The following is a 20,854-nucleotide window of genomic DNA, read 5'->3' as shown; positions in this document are numbered from 1 at the left end:
GAAATTCTGTACTTTGGTGTCTTGGCTTAGCAGCTGGTCTGAGCGTCATTGTAGGGGAGGAGTTGCGTGTTGGGGTCGCAGCAATAGAAAGAGCTGTAGTAATGACTTGAGTGACTGTGACCAAGCAGGAGGAAAGTGCTTGTTTTCACGAGGCTTGTCTGGGCCCTTCCCTTCCCAGACACTCATTCGAAAAGGCTTTGGGCGGGTGGAGCAGGGTTGGCGTTAGTGGTGGGAGCCGTGGTGGCCTGAGCCATGTCCACGCCCAAGCAGGGTGGGAAGGGCTGCGTGCCTGGGGCAGCATGGCACGGAGGGCCAGCGCCTGGTGGGGTGGGGAGGATGTTCTTGTGGGAGAGGGTCTGGTGGTAGAGACGGGAGATAGGTCCATGTGCAGATCAGAGAAGGAAGTGAGTGAAGGCTACGGGAGGCCTTAGTTTCTTCCTGTCAGGGAAGGGAGTTAGAAATACAGAAAGAGAGTAAACTGGAATGAGCCCTGGGTTTTGAGTTAGCATTGGACATACCGATGTAAACTCCTAGGTCAGTGTGCACAGATAGATGTGAAATAACTACAGATGGAAATTCCCTGCTCTGTCTGCTGAAGGAGCCTGGGAGCAGCAGCACCCAAATGGCAGCGAGCACACCCAACGCTCAGATCTCATCTTCTAAAAACTGTTTTCCGTGCAGTGACCAGGGTGCCTTAGAAAGGCTGATTCTAGGGGTGGGATGAGGAGAGTCAAGATGAGCGTAGCACATCTGGTGAGTCAGAAAGCAGTGTGGAAAGTGGATGGGCATGTGTCAGAGTTCACCAAAGTCACCTGCAATGTCCTCGCTGAGGTCCTGCTGGCCACGTCTGTAGTAACAGACCGTACCTACTGAATAAGACAGGAAACCATGAGCCCATAGAAATGGATAAACACAAAGTTTGTGAGGAAGGGGATATGCACACAGTTTCAGAGCATCTCCCCCGAGGTCCTCACTGACCACAGTGGGGAATCAGCGCCCTGTCGGTAGGGACACTGGCCAGGGACCTCCGGGGCTGGAGCTCAGAGCGCGTGTCAGTAAGGGACCCAGGAAACCCAGGCCTGTGGGAGGGGCGGGTGAGGCTGCCGCACTCTGTGACATTCCTGCCAATGATGCATCGCCCAAGTCTTGTCACGAGGGGACGGCAGTCAGACAGAAATTGAGGACATGCTTCAGAACACCTGGGCTGTGACGTTGCAAGGGTCAAGGGCAGGAGAGTGAAGGAAAGGTTGAGGAACGTCCCAGGCCTAAGGAGGCTGGAGAGAGACGACAGCGAAACGCAGCATGTGATTCTGAAGTGGGCCCTTTTGCCGTGGAAGACGCTGTTGGACAGTTAGCCAAACTTGGGAGGTGTGAGCCTGGTGGTCGTGCAGCGTGGTTTCAGAGGTGGCCCTGGTTCTGTGGGGGCTGCCCTTGCCCACAGGTTGCGTGCTGGAGTGTTCCGGGTGTAGGTGTCAGGGCCGCAGCTTGTGCTTGAGTGATTCAGGAAGGAGAAGTCCTTGATACCGTGCTCCAGCTTTTTGGAGAGTTTGTGATTGTTTAAAAAATAGATTAATGCTCTGTGATTTTTTAAAAAAGGTTTCACTTGGAACAAACCCCTTGAAGCAATGAGGAGAGTGTTTTTGGGTTTTGCTCTCTCTGAACTTAGTGTTGACTGTGGGGGAGCCCTCTGCACACATCCCTGTGCAGACTCACATTTGGCCTTAACCCCTAGTGCTGCTTCCTTTAAAAGAACAGATTTGCTTTCAAAGACCACAAGCCTCCCTCATTCAGTTGACAGCACAATGCAGAAGGCAGCTGGCAGGACGCACGCCTGGAGGAGACATTACCTGTGCTTCCTACAAGGGGTCCCATGCCTCCCATTCATCACCCACTAAGTCAGGACCACCCAAATGTGCCTCATTCATTCCTCATTCAGTTAGTGATCTTTTCTTGTTTTCTGAAGGGACGATGATGACATTAATGATGTTGCGTCGATGGCTGGAGTAAATCTATCAGAAGAAAGTGCGAGAATATTAGCCACAAACTCTGAGTTAGTGGGCACCCTAACGCGGTCCTGTAAAGATGAAACCTTCCTCCTCCCAGCGCCTTTACAAAGAAGAATATTAGAAATAGGTACGTTTGTGTTTCATCACTGTCACTGGGACTTTTGGCATCCACATGTGGTTTGGTGTGAACCATGACTTTAGTACCCAGTGTGAAGCTGTCCTCACCAGCAGCTCCACTGTCGGGGTGCGTGGGCTTCAGGTGGACACACCTTGTCCCTTGTCACGCCTTTTACCCACGTTGTGCTTGCCACATGTTGACAGTGATGTCCTCAGGTAACTGAAGCAGGCGTGGACACCCTCTCCCGCCCTGCGGGCCTGCCTCTGCTGCCCTTAGATTGCGTAAAGCAAGCTGGTGGATAAGAGAAAAACGGTAAACTGGTGAGGACAGAGAAGTGCCTAAATGACTGTAGGATATTGCCTGGCCCAGGTAAAAAGCACGGCATAACGGAATTGCATCCAGACGTGGTCAGCTACGTGTCACACGCCACACAGCAGAGGCTGCAGAGCCTTGTAGAGAAAATATCAGAGACGGCTCAGCAGAAGAACTTCTCTTACAAGGTAACGCGTGGTTTTCCTGCGCTCAGTTCCCAGTCTGGTGTGCCCGGGATCCTCCTTCCCACATCCAGGCACAGGGCAGGTGGCTGCAGTGAACTTGTTCTGAATTTTCCCCAGAACTAGATTTTGGGAAAATTCCATTTCTTTTGGCCCCGTAGTGTTCTCGAGTGCTCTGTCCCCCAGGGCCGGGGGAAGGAGGAGTGGGACCCGCATGAGGATGCACTGAAGAGATCTCAGCTCAGCAGGGCAGAGGGTGACCTCTTCAGCTGAGGAGATGGTGGAGTCTTCCGCCCACATCCACCCTGGGCTGCCAATGCCCGTGGCCCCAGCTAAGCCTGCAGACCGAGGGCTCCTGCGCGCGCGCTCCCATGATGTGGAACGTTGCCCCGTTTTGTTTTGTGGAGGCTCACCTGCACGAAAGCCCCGGCCTATCACAGCAGGTTTTGGAGCAGAACTGCCTTCCTCCTCAGTCACATGAACACTACCCTGGAGGGCACCGCAGAGCAGCCAGCAGTGGGCCGCACTGCATGAGGCGGGCGCCACTCACTTGCCCAGGCACAGCACCTTCAGAGCAGCAGTTACAATAAAAGCACGCAGCATTTTCCTTTGAAAACATTTATGTCACTAAAAATTTTTAATTGTTACTTAAAAAATCAAATGATACCAAAGTGTATAAAATGGAGATTCTCTCGTGAGCCCCAAAGTAACTCACCTGAGACTTGTTTCTGTACGTGTTAATGTACAGAGCCCTTCAGATGCAGGACTGGTCCGGAGGTGAGAGGAGTCTGGGCCTGCGTAGCAGTGTAGGCATTGGACCGCAGGAGGGAGGCATGGTTCACAGACTGTCTAGCTGGGTTCCTAAATTTATGACAGATAGTACTTTTACCTTTTTTGTAGGATGATGACAGATATGAGCAGGCAAGTGATGTTCGGGCTCAGCTCAAGTTTTTCGAACAGCTTGATCAAATTGAAAAACAGAGGAAAGATGAACAGGAAAGAGAAATTTTAATGCGAGCAGCAAAGGCAAGTGCTCAGTGCTGGTGGCACACTCAATCGGAGGGTTCTCCCTCCTCTCTGTCCCGGGCACTCATGGACACATTCGGGGTTTCCAGGAGCCGGAGCAGTGTTTGGGCCTAGCCTTGAGGAAGACATGACGTGCGAGATTAGGAGCGGCGGCGGGGGTGGGAAGCCTCGGGACCTTTTGCATCACTCTGCGCGAGGGCAGGACCCGTAACTGAGTCTAGAACCTTGCGGGCCGTCCTGGTGCACCGTCCTCACGCTCCATCAGATCAGACTCCTGCAGCTGGGAGCCATGTCGAATATTTGAGTTCTAATATTGAAATGGTATTGATTTTCTTAAGAATAAATTTTTTCATGCTATGCAACCTGTATTTTCATCTTTTGTCTGTAAGCATTTAAAAAATTTAGTATGCATTCTGTCATATGACCTCGATGTTGTTATATCATGAATTAGATATTTGTTAGATGATAAACATTTATGTCATAACTCTTTTTTTCTCACCTCTTTGAACAATAGTCTCGATCCAGACAAGAAGACCCAGAACAATTAAGGTTGAAACAGAAGGCAAAAGAGGTAAGCTAATTAAGAATCTTTACTACACACTTGTGAAAATAGGTTCATATCCAACGTAAACAGCTAAGAGGAGAGAGAAGATTGAGAAAGTGATGGTATTTGTGTATGAGGGGCATTTATGTGGCTATTTAAACTGTTTGCACAGGGGTTTTCCAGTGTAAACAGTTTGTGTCCTCTTTTTAAATTTAATGATAAGTTCTCTTTGGGTGTAGGTAGTGTCTGTACTTTTTAAATTTGTTCATATTTTCTGAGCTTTTTGAGATGAGCATCTATTGCTTTATTATTTTTCTGATTGTAGAATATACTTACTGTTAAAAAAAGTCAAAACTGAAAAAAGTTTTAACTTAGAAAATTTTACAAAACCCTTTGGTGTCTATTAGTTTTGTACTAAACAAAAAACACGTGCACGAAATGACAGTCCTTATTCCCTCTTCCAAACAAAGATGCAGCAACAAGAACTGGCGCAGATGAGGCAGCGAGATGCCAACCTCACAGCACTAGCCGCGATCGGGCCCAGGAAAAAGAGGAAAGTGGACTCTCCAGGCCCGGGCTCGGGCACAGAGGTACTGTAGTGCGCTGGGGAGCGGGGACTGGAGGGTTGCGGGGCGTCTCAGTTTACCTCTCAGGGAGGTGGACACCGCTGAGGACCGGGTCCTTGCACTTACATATCGTCTCCCTCCCTTGGGAGATTGGCCTTTAAATCCCGATCCGCTTATTTTTGGATATCACACGAGATGCAGGCTCTTTCCAGAAGGAAGTTTGATCCCCATAGTTCTATATGGCGAGCTTTAGACTGACCTTGAAAAGAATGTGGGGGAGATTATAACTGTCAGCAGAATGTCCTTCGTGGGGTAACTCTTCTTCCTGAACACTGGGCACGAGGTGAGCCTATAGCAGAACGATAATTCCCAGCATGGAGGAGGGAGGTGTCAGTGGTTTCTGTTTGTCTAGATTTTGTTAGTTTCTTGTTTTGTTTGTTGTCCTATTTTTATATATAGTTAAATTACAGGAAGAAAGAAAACAATGTCTTTATATTTACCTACTTATTTATCCTTCCTGGTCTTCTTAGGCCCGAGTTTCCTCGGCGGTATCTCCCTTTGGCTTGAAGGATGGCAGTTGGCATTTCTTGTGGTGCAGCCTGCTGGCCGTGGATTCTCTCAGCTTTTGTTTACTCGGGGGTTGTGTTTCACCCTCAGTTTTGAATGATGTTTTCCCTGAATATAAAGTTCTGGATTGGGAGTTTTTTTCCTTTCAACTCTTTTCATTTAAGATTTAATTTCTCCTACATTCTTGAATAAACCAAGCAAATCTAGATATGCGTAATTTAATTTTACAGAACTACGGACTGAAATGGGTAAGTGAGTCCGGGAATTAGCTATCCTTTGCAATTTTTCCTCTATTCCTTGAACCCCTCTTTTTGACTGCTGGGCTCTTTCATGTTTCCAAGAAAATTCCTGTTACATGTGACCTTGTTCCAGGTCACAAAAAAAGATGCAAGGTTTCCCAGTGTGTTTTGCAAAATTGCAAAACTCCTCTTCTTAACCCTATGCAGCTATAAATGTGTGGCCATCTTCCCACTTCTTAAGGACGCTGTTCCACTGTCTTCTGTTTTGAGATTGTCTTCTTAATTTTTAGGAGTTTGTGTTGTGTTTAGACTTGGTTCTTTTAATATTTAGGCTACTGGGGGTTCTTCAATCTGTAGGTCAGTGTTTTTCCTCAAATTTGGAATATTTTGACGTTTATTTCTTCAAAATTTCTTTCTGTTCCAGTCTAACTTTGTTCTACTGGGACTCCCAATTACACGTGTTAGACTTCTGATGTTGTCCTATCGGTCTCTGAGACTGTGTTCACTTTTCTTTAATCTTTTTTTCTCTCTTCTTCAGACTGGATAATGTCTACTGATTTATCTTCAAGTTCCGTGAACACGTGGGCTTCTGTCTTCTCTAGTCGGCTCTCAAGCCATCCGGTGAAGTTTTCCTGGTGAATGTGTTTGCACTTCTAGGGTTTCCATTCAGGTCTTTTTTGTGGTTTCTAATTCTTTGCTGAGATTCCCTGTCAACTCGCTTATTGAGACCCTGTTTTCCCATTGTTCTCTGAGCCATTTATAAAGGCTGCTGTCATGTCTTTGTCAGGTTCAACGTCTGGGCCATCTCAGATGCAGTCTCTACTGCAGTTTCCCTCGAGATGGAGTGCATTCTCCTGTTTCTCTGTGTGTCTGATGGTAGTTGCTCCCCAGCTGGATGTTGCGGGCGGAGGTGTGGAGAGACTCGGGTTTCACCTTCTGAAGAGTGTGGATTCTTGTTTGAGCGGGCACTTCGGCTCCTGGCTGCTGATCTGGAGCTGGCGTGCTTTGTGTTCGCTGTGGAGTTGGAAGGATCTGTGGAGAGCCCACGGTGTTTTGGACGCCCCTCTCTCCACCCGGCCCCCCCTGCCAACCCTGCCTTCCCTGTCCTGGTTTGGTTTCAGGCTTTGTTAGAGTGTGATCCTGACTCCTCGGGGAAGGCCTGTGGCATCGCGGCTGGATACCAGGAGTGTGAACGGGCTCTTCCTGCTTGGGTGGGCTGCACTCCAGCGAGGACCGTCATTTCACACACATGTGCTTTGCTGTGGACAGAAGTACTCCGTCAAGTAGCAATTGTGTACTGTTTACGCTCTCCCCTTAACCCTCCTTTGATCTTAGTTCCATACTAAACCTTATAGGCGTGTGGTGGCATCTCATGCTGTGGCATCTCATAGTGACTAGTGTTGATGTTGACGTCTCGTTCGTCGTTTTGGCTTTTCGAATCTTATTCTCTACCATTTCTTTTGGAATGGTTTATGGGAACAGCATTCCCCAAATTCTTGCATGTTGATGACGGTTTGTGCCCTTGATACTTGAAGGTCAGTTTTGACAGCTATAAAATCCTCGGCTCACATTTTCTTTCCTCGAGAATCTTAAATGTGTTATTGCAGATATTTTTTTTCTGGCATAAAGTCTTGCTGTCAAAGTCTGATGATAATGTAGTTTTATTTCTCTTGTATATCATGTGTTCTTTTTGCTCAAAGAATTCTTTTCTTTAAATTTAAAGCCTTAATTTTACTTGGAATTGGTTATTCTGGGTTGGTGTTCTCAGGCATAGCTGTGATTTTTGAACATGCAGTGTCAGATCTTTTTCATTCAGGTACATTTCCTTTAATGATTTTTTTGTTTCATTTTCCTTTTCAGAGACTCCTGTTCTTCATAGGTTGTATCTACTTTACCTGCCATCAGTATCTGTCACTTCCTCTTGAATGCTTTTAATCTCTTTTTTAAAAATTTTATACTTTTCATCCTTTTCACCTTCTTAATTACTTCTTAAGGTTTTATTTGCTCTTGTGTTCTTTTTAGTTTAGTCTTTGTTTCTCAAATGAAAATTTCTTTTATTTCTAGTTTTCTTTGTTGTCACCTCATTTCTAAATTTTGCTGGTTATGATTTATGTTGTCCTTTCTTGCCTGTTATCCTTTTCTTAATGTCTGTAGCTTGCTTTGAAATGGAACATTATAATTTGATTCGTTTTCATGACATCTTTTGGGTATTTTTCATCATTGGTGGGGATTTTAGTCTGCTCCTTATTCTGTTTTCCTTACAGGGACTTCTATGGGGTTTGACCTTGATGCTTTCTGTTGCTCACTTCTGTGTGAATTTGGTTTTCTTGAACTTTTCAGAGAAGGTGCAGTTGGAGGTAGGCTTGCTGACATCACTGAGCTCCTCACGTGGTGTTTTCCCTGAGTGATGACACAGGGCAGCTTGCTGTCTAAGATTTCACGGCTTTCCTTTCCTCTTGGACTTTTATGTGGACCTTTCTTTGTTTCTGTTGTCCCTATCCTGCTCAACGTTGATTTCACCCCTCGCAGAGTCTCTTGTGATTGAGGCCCTGTGCCGATGGGGCCCTGCCAGGTCAGTGGGAGAGGGCCTGAGGGTAGGCTGCTGCTGGCTGCAGAGGACCCTCCCAGGTTTAGCTGCTGCTCTCAAGTGACCTGCCACTCTTCCTGGCGAAGACCTGCCACCCCTGGGCTCCAGGCCTGCTGCACTCCCAGCTGCCCGTCTCCTCTTCCGGCACGTCGTGTCGTGCCTCAAGCTTGGGGCTACATGCGGGTCGTCTGCACTAGTTTGTTCTAAATATTGTCAGCTGGTTTCGGTTTTGCTGACTGGTTGCTCTGTATTTTGTATGGGCCTTTTGGAAGATCTATAACCTTTACTCCTTCTGTTGCCATCTTCCTGGAATATATTGGTTAGCTTTTTTCAAAATGTTTTTCTTTTAATTTCAAATAGTTTCAAACCAATAGAAAAGTTGCAGGAGTAAGTACAAAGAACTCCCTTCATTTCAGTTCTCGATTCTGAACACTTTATCACCTTTGTTTCATCACTGTCTCTCTCCATGCACATGTGCGTGTGTATGTGCGTTTATGTGTTATTTACATAGATATCTCAGATCCTTTTCTGATCCGATGCCCCGTCTCCCCTAAATCCTGATACTGTCAGGCACTCTCCTGCGTTACTGCTGCACAGCGCTCCCCAGGAGATGAGCACTGATACGCCCCCCCCCCCCAAGCCGGTCCTCAGGCCCATTCACATTTCACCACCTGTCATGGCAGCATCTCTTTTCTCTTTGGTCCAGGAAGGTGTGGCATCCAGTTAGCATGCCACATTAGTCTCTTCTGAATCTCCCCTTTTTTGACAGTGGTAAAGAGGACAGACGTTTTGTTCTGTAGGATGATCCTCAGCCTGGGTCTGTGTGATTTTGGCAGAAAGACAGACCTCTGTGTCGATCGTGCTGTGTGCTCAGTGCATCACAGTGGGAGGCCCATCATATGGATTCTGCTACACTGATGACCTTGACCTTGGTCACCTTGTTAAGTTGGGATCGTTCAGGTTTTTCCACTCTACAGACCTCATTATTCTCTTAGTATTTATTAACATTTAATAAGGAGTTATGCAGGACTGTGCAATACTCTGCTCCTCACCAGACCTCCACCAGCCTCTGCACCCATTCGTGACTCCCGCCAGAACCAGTGACGCCATGATAGGTGCCAAATTGTGATTATCTGTTTCCATCACACTTTCTACATTTATTAGTTGCCTTCTACTGTGAAGAAGAGCTTTCCCTTCTCCCTCATCCATTCATTCATTCATCACAGTGCTATGGACTCATGGATTCCTGTTGTATTCAGTGGGTTGTAATCAATACTCTCATTATTTCTAGATTTGGTCAGTGGAAGCTTCTTCATGCTGGTTTCTATATCCTTTTGAAACGTTGCCCTTGCTCTTTAAGCGTTACCTGTTTTACTGGCGTGGGAGGTGACCAGGTCCCTCTTGCACTTGCCCTGCCCTCACCAGCATTTACACCTGGGAGCCCTCTTCCTTTCAGTGGAGGGTGGTGTCCAGAGACCGAGATCTGAGCGCAGTGTGTGCTGACTGCTGCACGGGGGTCCCTGCTTCCAGGGCCCTCTGCAGTCAGAGCCCAGGACTGTATGCGTGTGTATAGGTGTGCATGTGTGTGTGTGTGTATGACCCTTCCTGTCTCTAAAACAGTCCTGTGTGTTCATGTGAGCACTCAGATTCTAATCAACGCCCAGGGCTCTTTCTAGCCTTCTCCCTTCCCTTGCTTATGAATCCCTTCTCAATGAGAAACCTAGCTCCCATTGTTCTCAATATATTTGTTTTTTTGTCCAATGTAACCAATTTCCCAGCCACTTTGGCCGCTGGGGTCCCTCTGCTGGGAGGGGACGGTAGATGGGAAGGGCACACTGATTAACGTTTGATGTAGGTGCTCAGATATCCAGGAAGTTACCCATGATGCATAGGAGCAGAGCATATGCTTCCAAACTGACGTGGAGGGCAGGTGCGAGGGAGGAGTGTGGACTGCAGCGGGACAGACGGAGAGCCGGGGTGAGAGCGCGGAGAAGCACGTCTCCAAGGATTGTTCCTGAGACTCCTTCATGCCTTGTCAGATTTGCCTGTTTTTGAATGTTAGGGACACTTGTTGTTATGCAGGTATCGAGTAACACTAAATCCAGAATTTTTGCAGTCTTCCATATGCTTTTCTTCGTCAGACATGATGCTCAGTTTCTTTTTTTTAGTTTAGCATTATTTCCTTGATATATGTCTTTTTCAAAAAGACTTTTTATTTTGACCTGATTTTAGATACAGAAGAGAAGTACTGTAGCGTTTCCATACGTCCCTCACCCAGCTCCCCCCGCATGAGACGCTGGGATGACACTGCTAACTAAAGACCTTATTTGAGTTTGTTTTTCAGAGTTCAATTTTTTAAATTAGTAAACTTTATTTTTTAGAGCAGGTAAGTGCTGAGATTTCCCCTGTACTCCCTGTCCCCACACATGCACAGCCTCCCCCTTAGCAACATCCCTATCAGAGTGGAACGTTTCTTACGGGTGGTGAATCCACAGTGACACATAAGCACCCACAATTTACCTTAGGGTTCATCTTGGTCTTGTACATTTGTGGGTTTGGACAAACGTATGACGACGTGTGTCCACCATTATAGTGTCACACAGTATCCCCTGCCCTGACAATCCCCTGTGCTCCAGCTATTCATCCCACCCCCCAACCCCTGGCAACCGCTGGTCTTCTCACTGTCCCTGTAGGTTTGCCTTTTCCAGAACGTCAGATAGTTGGAACCACACCGTATGCAGCAGCCTTTCAGACTGGCTTCTTTCACTTAGTGACACGCGTTTAAGGTTCCTCCACGTCTTTTCTTGGTTGGCAGCTCATTTCTTTTTAGCTCTGAATACTGCTCCACTGTCTGGATGGACCACAGTTTATTTATCCATTCACCTACTGAAGCACGTCTTGGTTGCTTCCTAATTTTGGCAATCATGAGTAAAGCTGCTATAAACATTTGTGTGCAGGTTTTGTGTGGATGTAAGTTTTCAGCTCCTTTGAGTAAATACCAAGGAACGCGATTACTGGATTGTGTGGTAAGAATATGTTTAGTTTTGTAAAAAAACTGCCAAACTGCCTTCCCAAGTGGCTGACCTATTTTGCGTTCCCACCAGGCACGCATGTGAGTCCCCGTTGCTCCACATCCTCACCATCGTGTGGCATTGTCAGGGTTCCAGATTTTGTCCATTCTTATGGGTGCGTGGTGGCATCTCATGGTGTTACTTTGCGTTTCCCTGATGATGTGTGATATGGAGCATCTTTTCATGTGCTTATTTCCATCTGTATGTGGTGAGGGGTCTGTTAAGATCTTTGGCCTATTTTTTAATTGGATTGTTTGTTTTCTTATTGTTGAGTTTTCAGAGTTCTTTATATAGTTTGGATAACAGTCCTTTACCAGATGTCGTTTATAAATATTTTCTCCTTCTTTGGTTTTTACCAGTTTTTCCACTGATGTCCTTTTCCCATCGCAGGATCTTACGCAGGACTCCTCGTGGCGTTGGGTCATCGTGTTTCTTCCAACCTGTGACAATTCCTCAGTCTTTCCTCATCTTGACACTTTTGAAGAGTATGGGTCAGTTATTTGGTAGGAAGTCCCTTAATTTGGTACATGTTATGTTTTCTCATGATTAAATCCAGGTTATATAATTTTGGCTAGAATGTTGCGAAAGTGACGTGTCCTTGTCAGTGTGTGGCATCAGGAGGCACGTGATGTCTGCATGTCCCAGTGCTGATGACACCTTTGGGCACTGGGCTGCAGTGGCGTCTGTCGGTGCCTCTGCTGTAGGTTCCTCTTCTCCCTTTGCAGGAAGTCTCTCGGGAGGCGCCGAGACACTGCGCTGCTCTCCCAGTCTTCCTCTTCGTTTCTCCTGCTGATTTCAGCGTTTGGTGATGTTCTAGGCTGTCAGCTCTTAGGTGGTGTCTGTCTTATGGCAGCTTTCTCTCCGTCTCCCCGGGTGTTACCTGGGGGTTCGGCTGTAATGAGAGCGAGCCCGTCCCCCTCCCCCACTTGTTTAGTCCTCCAGTTACTGACGCATGTTGGTGTGCGTGTTTGTTCTGTTCTAGAAGTGATGCTCTGTTGCTGCCATCTGTGTATTTTGTTCCTCAGATGGCCCCAGTGTTGGCCACTGTGAGCTCCTTCAGCTCGGCTCCCATGTCCTTTCGACGTGACCCATCGTTCTTTGAAGATTCTCACTTTCTCACATGAAATGTTCCAGGCTTAGCTTAGATTTTTCCTGCCATAACCGTGGGATCAACCATTTCTCTGGGGAGCCTGGTTCCTTTTGTTGGAGAGTGGTGTTAAGGAACCATGATCTGGGTGCTAGGTGTGCTCGTGCTCCTGGGGTGTCCTGCTTCCAGGCACCTCAGAGGGCACAGCTGGGATATTGCACTACCACACGCACACACGCTCAACTGTGTTTGTTTCTGTCCATCTGCATCTGTGCTAAAAACCGTGGATTTCCACTTAGACCTCAGGTTCCAGTCTAACACCAAAGGGTCCCTCCCAGCTGTCCTTCATTCGTTATGTGAGAAACCTGGTTCTCATTATCCACAATAAGTTTACTTATTTGTTCAATCCTAACTTACAGATAAAAGAGTTTCAGAATTGCTAAATCTTGAGAGAAAGAAGTGTACTGTCTAGTTATAATATTTCTGCACCGTTCTTATCTTTAGCCGTATAGTACCCAGTCAGGAGTCTGCATTCCACAGTTACTTAGATGAGCTCCTTTCCTGCCGTCCCTCTCAGCATCATCACATTGTTCATCTGTAGTACAGGGGGCTTCTTTCCTTGCTGTCTGTATTCCATTTTGGATTCCCCCACATCTTGGTTGATTTTAACTGTTTGTTTTTGAGGCAAAGCATTGCCACTGTTGCAAGAGTCAGAGCAGAACGAAGACGCCTGCATGGCGCTGTCTCCCTCCGTCCATCTGCACATGAGCGTATTTCTTTGTTTCCCCTGCTTGCTTCCTTGAAGGGTGGCACAGCACAGGGCCTGTGTGCTGTTTGCCATTTCACTGAATGTGTTCTGGAACTTACTCCGTGTCTCACAGAGGTCCTCGTTCTTTTCTCCTGCAGCAGCGTGGTGTGCCACTGAGCCACGTGCTGTACTCAGTCGACGTCTCCCTTCCTCGTGCTCGAGCAGCATACAGCACAAGGTGTGTCCTCCTGATGGGGTGTGGAGCTTGAAGAGTTCTGTAAAATGTACCTTAATGATTACGCCGATTGTGTCTTTGCTTATTTCTGTCCACTTGGTGTGTTTTTTGCTGGGTCTGGTGGTCTAGAGCCTTCTGCTACTAGTGTGTTTCTATCTTTTTCTCCTTCCACCTCCTGCAGTTTTTGCTTTTTAATGAGGGTTGCCATGTTATTTGGTACCTAAATATCTATAAATGTTACATCTTCATTTTGAAGTAGGACTGTCAGCATTAAAATGACGCCGTCTTTGTCCGGTAGGCTGCAGTTCTACTGTGTCCTCAATCAGGACGGTCAGCCCTGCTCTCTTTCTCTTTCCGTCGGCCTAGAATGCATCTGTTCCTCCCTTTATTTTTAGCCTTTCTGACTCACTGTGTTTTAGGTACGTCTCTTAGGTGTAGCACATGGCTGGGTCTCATTTTCTGAGCTGAATTGAAAAGCTTTTTCTTTTAATAGGTAAGTTAAGCCTGTTCACCTTTACTAATATGACTGACATGCTTGGTCTTGACTCTATTATAATATCTTATAATTATGTGTATTTTTTATATTTGCTGTTTCTCAGTGAGATATGCATTCTTTGCTCTTTAATTAAAATTTTTTGTTTGTATTTAGGAAGGTTTCTAATTGTATTCTAGTGGTTACTGTTGGACTTTTAAAATGGCTTTTGTACCCTGGTGTACTTGCCCATTTCCTGGTCAGCCTGTTAGCTCTGGCTGGTCTTCCTCAGCCCTGCCTGTTGGCTGCACTTCTCTCTTTGCTTTCCCCTTCCTTCTCTTCTTTGGTTCATTATGTTTGCTTTGTCTTTGGTCTTTCACCGGTCCTCACCTTTGTGCACGTGCATATTAATACTTATTCCTGCCTGACCCTCACATGGGTGGTGCCCAGCCGTGGCAGAGCCCTCGCGGAGGCCTCCGTGCAGAGCTCCGGAGGGTTTGTGTGTTGCCTGTTTTCCGTGGCCTTGACATGGGGCCGTTGGCTGGAAATCAGACCCTCGGCTCCCACTTTCTTCTGGTGTTGATTTAGTGCTGCTCCAGGGTTGCCTTCTTTCTGTGTTGGTGTTGAAGGCCTGATGCCAGGTCAGTTCTCTTGCCTTTGTAATTTGTTTTCTCTTTTTACCTGGAGGCTGCCTCTGTATCTTTGAAAACAGTTTTGTGAGAATCTGTCAGAGTTGATTTTTATGGGTGGATTTTCCCAGCTTCCTACTAGGCCCTTTCAGTGTGTAGATTTTGGTCTTTTCTGTTTCTCAAAAGTTTTCTTGGGTTATGGTGTGTTAGTTCTGTTCCACTGTTTGTTTTTCCTCCCCTCCAATTTTCGTGTCCTCAAATGCTTAAGTACGTTTTGCGTTGCTGGAAGTGTTGACTTCCAGTTTTCTTGTTTCCCCGGCCGTCTGTCTGATCGGTGTGGAGCTGCAGGTTTGCGCGGGTTCTGGGTGGCCTCGCTGGTCTTTCCCTCGTCCGTTTTGTGGTTTGGGTATTTGGCCAGCTTCACGGTCTGATGGCGCCCCCTGCTGGCAGCGCCTCGGTCTGGAGGCTGAGTGGGTCTCCGCCGTCCTGGTGGCAGGGAGGGTCTGTGTCCTTGGGGGGCGGGCTCTTCTTTCCTGCAGGGCCCTGGCTCCCCCCTCCTCCTTTCCCGTCACCCCCGGTTCTCTCAGGGCTTCTCAGAAGCCGTGCACTTGGGGCCCCCTCTGTGTCTCGTGCTTTCCTGTGCCTGCCCAAGTCGTGCTCTGGGTGCCCGGCATTTTGGGGCGCTCAGACGGGGGACCAGCCTTCCTGGCGGTGGCTTTCAAGGGGCTGTAGCCTCTTGCTTTTTCCCTTCTTTGGGTCTTTGCCACGTGGCCTTGTGGCGCAGGGGAACCCTGCTCAGGATGCGTTGGTTCTTCTCTCACTGTGGTCCTTCTGAGATGTGGGTGTTCCCCGTCTTCAGGTTAGGCTGAGGGGGTGGTGACGTCCGTGTAGACTTGTGTCTGCCTTCTTGTTCTGAACTGTCTTTGGGGAGACAGTGGGAGCTACTGGGGTAACTCGGCAGCCACGTTGTCTTCGGCCTCGTGCGAGCGATGCTCGTTCTCCTCAGCCGGGGACCTCGCGACTCCGCCGCTTTGCTGTTTTTCACGGCACCCTCCCTGCCTGTCCTCGTGTACATGTTCCGTCTCATGGGCAGTGCGGACGTGGACATGGAGTATACACAGTTTGGGAGCCACACCATCGTGGAGGGGGTCAGAGTGACACTGGGGACTGACGGCACTTTGACCCAAACTGCTCGCGGTCATCTAGCTGAACGCCAGACATGGGCGGATTAGGGACGCCCTCCCCCGAGGGCCCCTTGGCGGTGCTCCTGGCCACTCGTGGTGTGGGGCCCTAGCTGTTGTCGAACGAGGCTCCTGGGGGAGCAGAGAGGAGGCCAGTGGGCCCCATGGCCCCTGCGGTGGCAGTTTTCCCCTGAGACAGTCCCTGAGGTGTGATGGCCCTGGGGCTGATGTTCTTGGGCCAGTTCGGCAGGCGCTCCTGGGGAGGGCGGAGCCGTGCCAGGAGCTCCTCCCCCTGCAACCATTGCAGGTGCCACCCTCTGTGCACAGCTGTGGCCTCCCGAGCAAGGCGACCCCATGAGCCAGGAGGGATTGGATGGGAGGTGCTTTTCCCCATTTGCTGTTTACATTGAATGTTTGTTGCCTGTCAGACTGATTGTGGGGTTTTTGACAGTGGAAAGATTGCCTTTGAAAGAAATAGCCTCCTTTTATTAGTCCTCTCAACAGTCCTGTGACAGGACCGATGCGTCTTCACAGGACCATTTCTTGAGGGAGGCTGGTGCTCCAGGAGAATGTGGACGCTGTGTCCAAGGTCGCTTTGTTTTAACCCCGGTGCCTGCAAAAACAAAATACCCAAAGCAGAGCAGCCCCTTTGATGAAGCGTGAGGGTTGCTGAAGTTGGTAGCAGCCTGCTCCCCCGGGGCTGCTGGTGGGCTTGCCTGGAGGAGTGTTCTGTCATCCTGGGTCCCCCCTTGGGGTCGTTAGGCTGCAGTGGGTGGAGCTTTAATGCCGCTGTGGCCAAGGGCCTCCCTCAGGGACTCTGGAGCTGGCCCGGGTTCTCCTCGCCCTGCAGGCTGGACACCGGGTCCCTGTGACCCTCTCCCGAGGCCAGAACACCCACAGGGCAACATGATCAAAGATCTTGGAGGGAAGACAGCAAACGGGTGTGCCCCTGTTTTGGGAAGAAATGGAAAAAACGGCACTCTTCTCATGTAATTAGAAGTAATTTGAGCATCAAGTAGGATATCTTTGAGCACAGGCTTTTCGTAGAAGTCCATGAACCGTGAGGAATTGTGATTGACCTCCAGAACCCGAGGGGGCAGGAGCTGTGGTTGTGGTGCCCTGGCCGGCCCTTGAGGGCTGTGCCGACGCTTGCCTGTTGGGATGTTTAGGCACCAGTTTCAATTTCTAAAAAGTATAGCATTGAAATATTGTTCATCTTGGGGCCGGCCCCGTGCTGCAGTGCGTAAGTTCAGCACACTCCGCTTCAGTGGCCCAGGTTCGTGCATTCAGACCCCTGGCCTGGACCTAGACCACTCGTCAGCCACGCTGTGGTGGCATCCCACATTCAGAATAGTGGAAGATTGGCACAGATGTTAGCTCAGGGACAATCTTCCTCAAGCAAAAAAAGAGGAAGATTGGTAACAGATATTAGCTCAGGGCTAATCTTCCTCAGCAAAAATTAAAAAATAAAAATTAAAATCTTGGGGCTGGCTCCGTGGCTGAGTGGTTAAGTTTGCGCGCTCCACTGCGGTGGCCCAGGGTTCGGATCCTGGGCGCGGACATGGCACCGCTCGTCAGGCTACGTTGAGGCGGCGTCCTACATCCCACAACTAGAAGGACCTGCAACTAAGATATCCAACTGTGTACGGGGGGGTTTGGGGAGATAAAGCAGAAAAAAAAAAAAGATTGGCAACAGTTGTTAGCCCAGGTGCCAATCTTTAAAAAAAAAAAATTAAAATAAAATCTTGATTTCAGAGTTTTAGCACCCTTTAAATTTTGCTCCTGAAGCGAGCTCCTCACACTTGTCCCAGCTGTTTTTGAACATTGAACTATTTTGAAATAAGAAACATCAAATACAGTCCAGAATTGAGAGTGAGGGTCAGAGACATTTTAGTCCATTATGAGTGATGTGCTCCTGTCTCTGAGCTCACAGCTGGGGCGGCGATGTCTGTAGTGGAGGCGGGAGGAGCCTCTTCCCCCACCCCCCCGAGCTTTCCTTCCAGAAACTGGTCTCTGCTGTGGCCTGCCCGGCTTCCCCCTGGGTGTTTGGGTCCAGACCAGCAGGCCCCCTGCTGCGCGTGGCCGTGGAGTGGAATCCCTTTTCCTCTTGGTTCCTCTAAACTGTTAATTTTCAGCACAGCCTTTCAGGGGTGCTGTTGGTCCCTTACATGAAATGCTCCTTTAGGGCTGTTATGGAGACTCAGGGAAAACCACCAAGAAAACTTAAATGGTTCTTTCAAACGAGGAAAAGTAGTCGCCAGAGGGATGTGGAGGCTCCGGTCTGCAGGAGGGACCCTGATGGTCAAGGGTGTCTGAAGGGGGTGTAAAGAAACTGTCATTAACAGTCAAAGACACGTGTGCGTGCCTTAAGATGCACAGGACGTGAGCAGCTGTGCCCGGCCCCTGCCAGCGGCGGAGGGGCCCAGGTAGAGGAGGGACGAGGCTGCGCTGCGTGCCGCGGTCCGCGCCTGCCACCTGCTGGCCGCTCGCTGCGCTGCTGCCTCATCCAGCAGGGCTCTTCAGCCGGCCTAGAATTCATCACTCCCACCTTAAACTTGGAGAAAATGCTGTAAAAATACCATTATAATTTTTGCACTTGAAATATACATGAGCAACTTTAACCATCAGAATACAGACACTTAGTTTTCGTCCTGAATGAAGAAACGAGAGCGGCCAGTTGGGAGTTGTGTGGTTTGTGCTCCCAGAGTGTCAGATGGAGCTGGTGATGTGCTGAAACCACAGGACACTGCTGCTAAGTGACAACAAGGTGCTTCCAGGAAAACCAGCCCCGCAACTCCGTCTCCTCAAGCAGCAGCCTCCACGTACTCTCAGAAGGGAAGGCTGGGCCCCCAGTAGCCGGCCGCGCCACGTGCCCGAGTGTGCAGACCCTGAGCCAAACTGCTGCTGTCAGCCCGGCGACGGCAGCGTCTCGCTTACACCAGCAGGGACAGGGCGTCCCACTCTTGGCCACGGATAACCGTGGTAACATGGAGGACTGCTGTCCAGCCAGCTTACAACCAGCCACCCAGCCCAGGAGTGTAGACCTTGTGGCATTGGGAATGCACCTTTGTCAGCGAAGTAGGGATGACACAGCTGGCCCCGGTGCGGCATCGGCCCGCCTGAGCCCCCTGGACATGAGGAGGTCGGGGACACCGTTCTGCCATCCCCTTGGGGCAGGAGCCACCACTTTTCCTTCCTCACTCCCCAGGGGCCAGAGTCTGAGCTCTGTAGGGAATCACGGGGTTAGCCTTCTGAGTGGTGCCCGAGAGCACAGTTCTGGAGGTCCGCCTAGGGGTCTGTGCCCCCTGCCCTCACCCCTCCCCGTTAGGGACATGTAAAGCGCTTCAGCTCAGTGAGTACGCCTGTGGGAAGGAGCCTGTCCTGAGCCTGGCTCCCTCCAGAATCAGGGTTCCTTGGGACACCTGGAGGGGAGACTTGAGCTGCCCCACGGCATGTCGTCCTGGGCTGGCACCTCCCCTGCCCCCTTCTCCAGCGCCGTGGGCTCTGCCCACCTCTGTGCACCACTAACTCGGCTGTCTTCTCCTTTCTCGTCACCAGGGCGCGGGCCCGGGCTCGGCGGTCCCAGGCAGCTCCGGCGTCGGAACCCCCAGACAGTTCATGCGGCAAAGGATCACGCGGGTCAACCTCAGGGACCTCATATTTTGTTTAGAAAATGAGCGTGAGACAAGCCATTCACTGTTGCTCTACAAAGCATTCCTTAAGTAGCACAGGACGGGCGGCATCTGAGACGGAGACGCCTGGGGACGTTTTTATATATTTGCAGACTACGCCTTTTTGTAACAAGCAAATGGGATATTGTTTAAAAAACAGCCACCTCTTTACAATGGAACAGTTTTATATTCCTGTTTCTAAGTCAACTCTTCAGTATGGAAGAAAACACGTTTCTGTAACAGAGCGTACAGAGCTGTGGGTACTCTTAAAGGACAATTAAATCTTAACTCATCTTTGATTGAGTGGCCTTCTTGCCAAACAAGCCATATATAAAAACTGATGGAATCGTTTAGCAAATAACTAGCTGCCCTCTGTCACTTCCTAGTGGTTTCTTCATTATTTGTGCATTTGGTTTAGTTCAACCCAACTTACTATGTAGGTGTGTGTCTACAGCCAATGACCTCATTTCATTTATTTTATTTTTGTATTAGTCAGTTGGCAAAGCAAACTGATTTTTTAGACTATTTATCTGCTTTCCTCTCCCCTCCCCTCCGTTCAGAATTCTCGAGGATATACAATTCATCATAATGCCCTGGCCTCGGAATTTGATCACTTTTCTGCTTAGTTGAGCCCGTGATGGTGGGCTCCTTCTGAATGTGTGGTCAGCATCTGTACAAATGCATTTTATTTGCTATAGTTTGTAAAGCTGTAAAGTTAAAAGAAATGGAAACCTTTTCAGCATAAATATATTTTACTTGCACTGTGTTTTTTAGCTAAAAGTGAAAACTTAGATGAAATAAAATCAAAGTTGAGAAGAATCATCAAAAGACTGTTTCTCAGTGTGAATCAAGTGTTGAAAAATGGTTGGTGTATTTTGTCAGTAATTGTACATAATTTTTGGCACATAACATAAAAATGGCTCTGTAAACTATAATTATTTTGCTAAGAGACTGTATGCAAGCTGTGGGCCAACTTTACAGATGTCCAGAGCAAAGCCCCTTCTTTGTACCTATTTTTTTATTGCAAATATACTAATTGGTTCTTTCTATTTTCAGAGGTTATTGTATTAAATTGTCTATTGATAGTACTTTTATGACTGTAAATACCTGGGCTTTCTCGTGTGAACTCTCACGTTAGACTTTAATTGGCGCGAGTGTGAACTGAATGCTGATCAGTATTTTTTATCAACACCTGAAAACTGTTACACCTTTTATTTTGTCTTTTAGGAAATCCCTGTCTTTCCATTTTTTCATGTAAATTTTGCACAGTTACTTGTTCATATGTAAATATTTTACTTTCAAAAATGAAGTTTTTAATTGCTATTGTTTTATATAGGATTGAAAGAAAATTAACTCCTTTATTAAAAACAAATTTATCTGTATTTGTTTTGCCTGTTTTTCCCAGTTTTCCAGTTGTAGATTCTCCTGCCAGAGACTCAACTCTGGTTCTGCTGAGGTGTTTATTTATGAGCTACTTGTTAGAATCAGTATCTAGAACCCAGCGAATCTGGTAGGAATCACCTCACCTCCAAGGACAGGACCACCACGCTGCAGAGTAAGACCCGTGTGCGTCAAGTCGGAGGGCCCGGCAACTGAGCCCACACCTTGCAGGC

At 48.2% G+C, this 20,854-nt stretch overlaps 1 protein-coding gene across 2 annotated transcripts in view; it reads left to right on the top strand.

The window, feature by feature from the left end:
- The window catches only part of TAF4 (TATA-box binding protein associated factor 4), a 76,000-nt gene extending 55,377 nt beyond the window's left edge, over positions 1 to 20,623 (top strand). For both annotated transcript variants that reach the window (XM_070486203.1, XM_070486204.1), the window contains 6 exons: positions 1,964 to 2,133; positions 2,494 to 2,624; positions 3,519 to 3,644; positions 4,159 to 4,215; positions 4,659 to 4,778; positions 19,129 to 20,623. In XM_070486203.1, the coding sequence (XP_070342304.1) occupies positions 1,964 to 2,133; positions 2,494 to 2,624; positions 3,519 to 3,644; positions 4,159 to 4,215; positions 4,659 to 4,778; positions 19,129 to 19,296 (772 nt within the window). In that variant the 3' untranslated portion in view covers positions 19,297 to 20,623. The remainder of the gene's footprint in view (positions 1 to 1,963; positions 2,134 to 2,493; positions 2,625 to 3,518; positions 3,645 to 4,158; positions 4,216 to 4,658; positions 4,779 to 19,128) is intronic.
- The last annotated feature ends 231 nt before the right edge of the window (positions 20,624 to 20,854 follow it).

The sequence above is a fragment of the Equus asinus genome, chromosome 15 (genome assembly GCF_041296235.1).
Source record: "Equus asinus isolate D_3611 breed Donkey chromosome 15, EquAss-T2T_v2, whole genome shotgun sequence".
Taxonomy (NCBI): Eukaryota; Metazoa; Chordata; class Mammalia; order Perissodactyla; family Equidae; genus Equus; species Equus asinus.
This window is presented reverse-complemented; position numbering and strand designations above follow the sequence as displayed.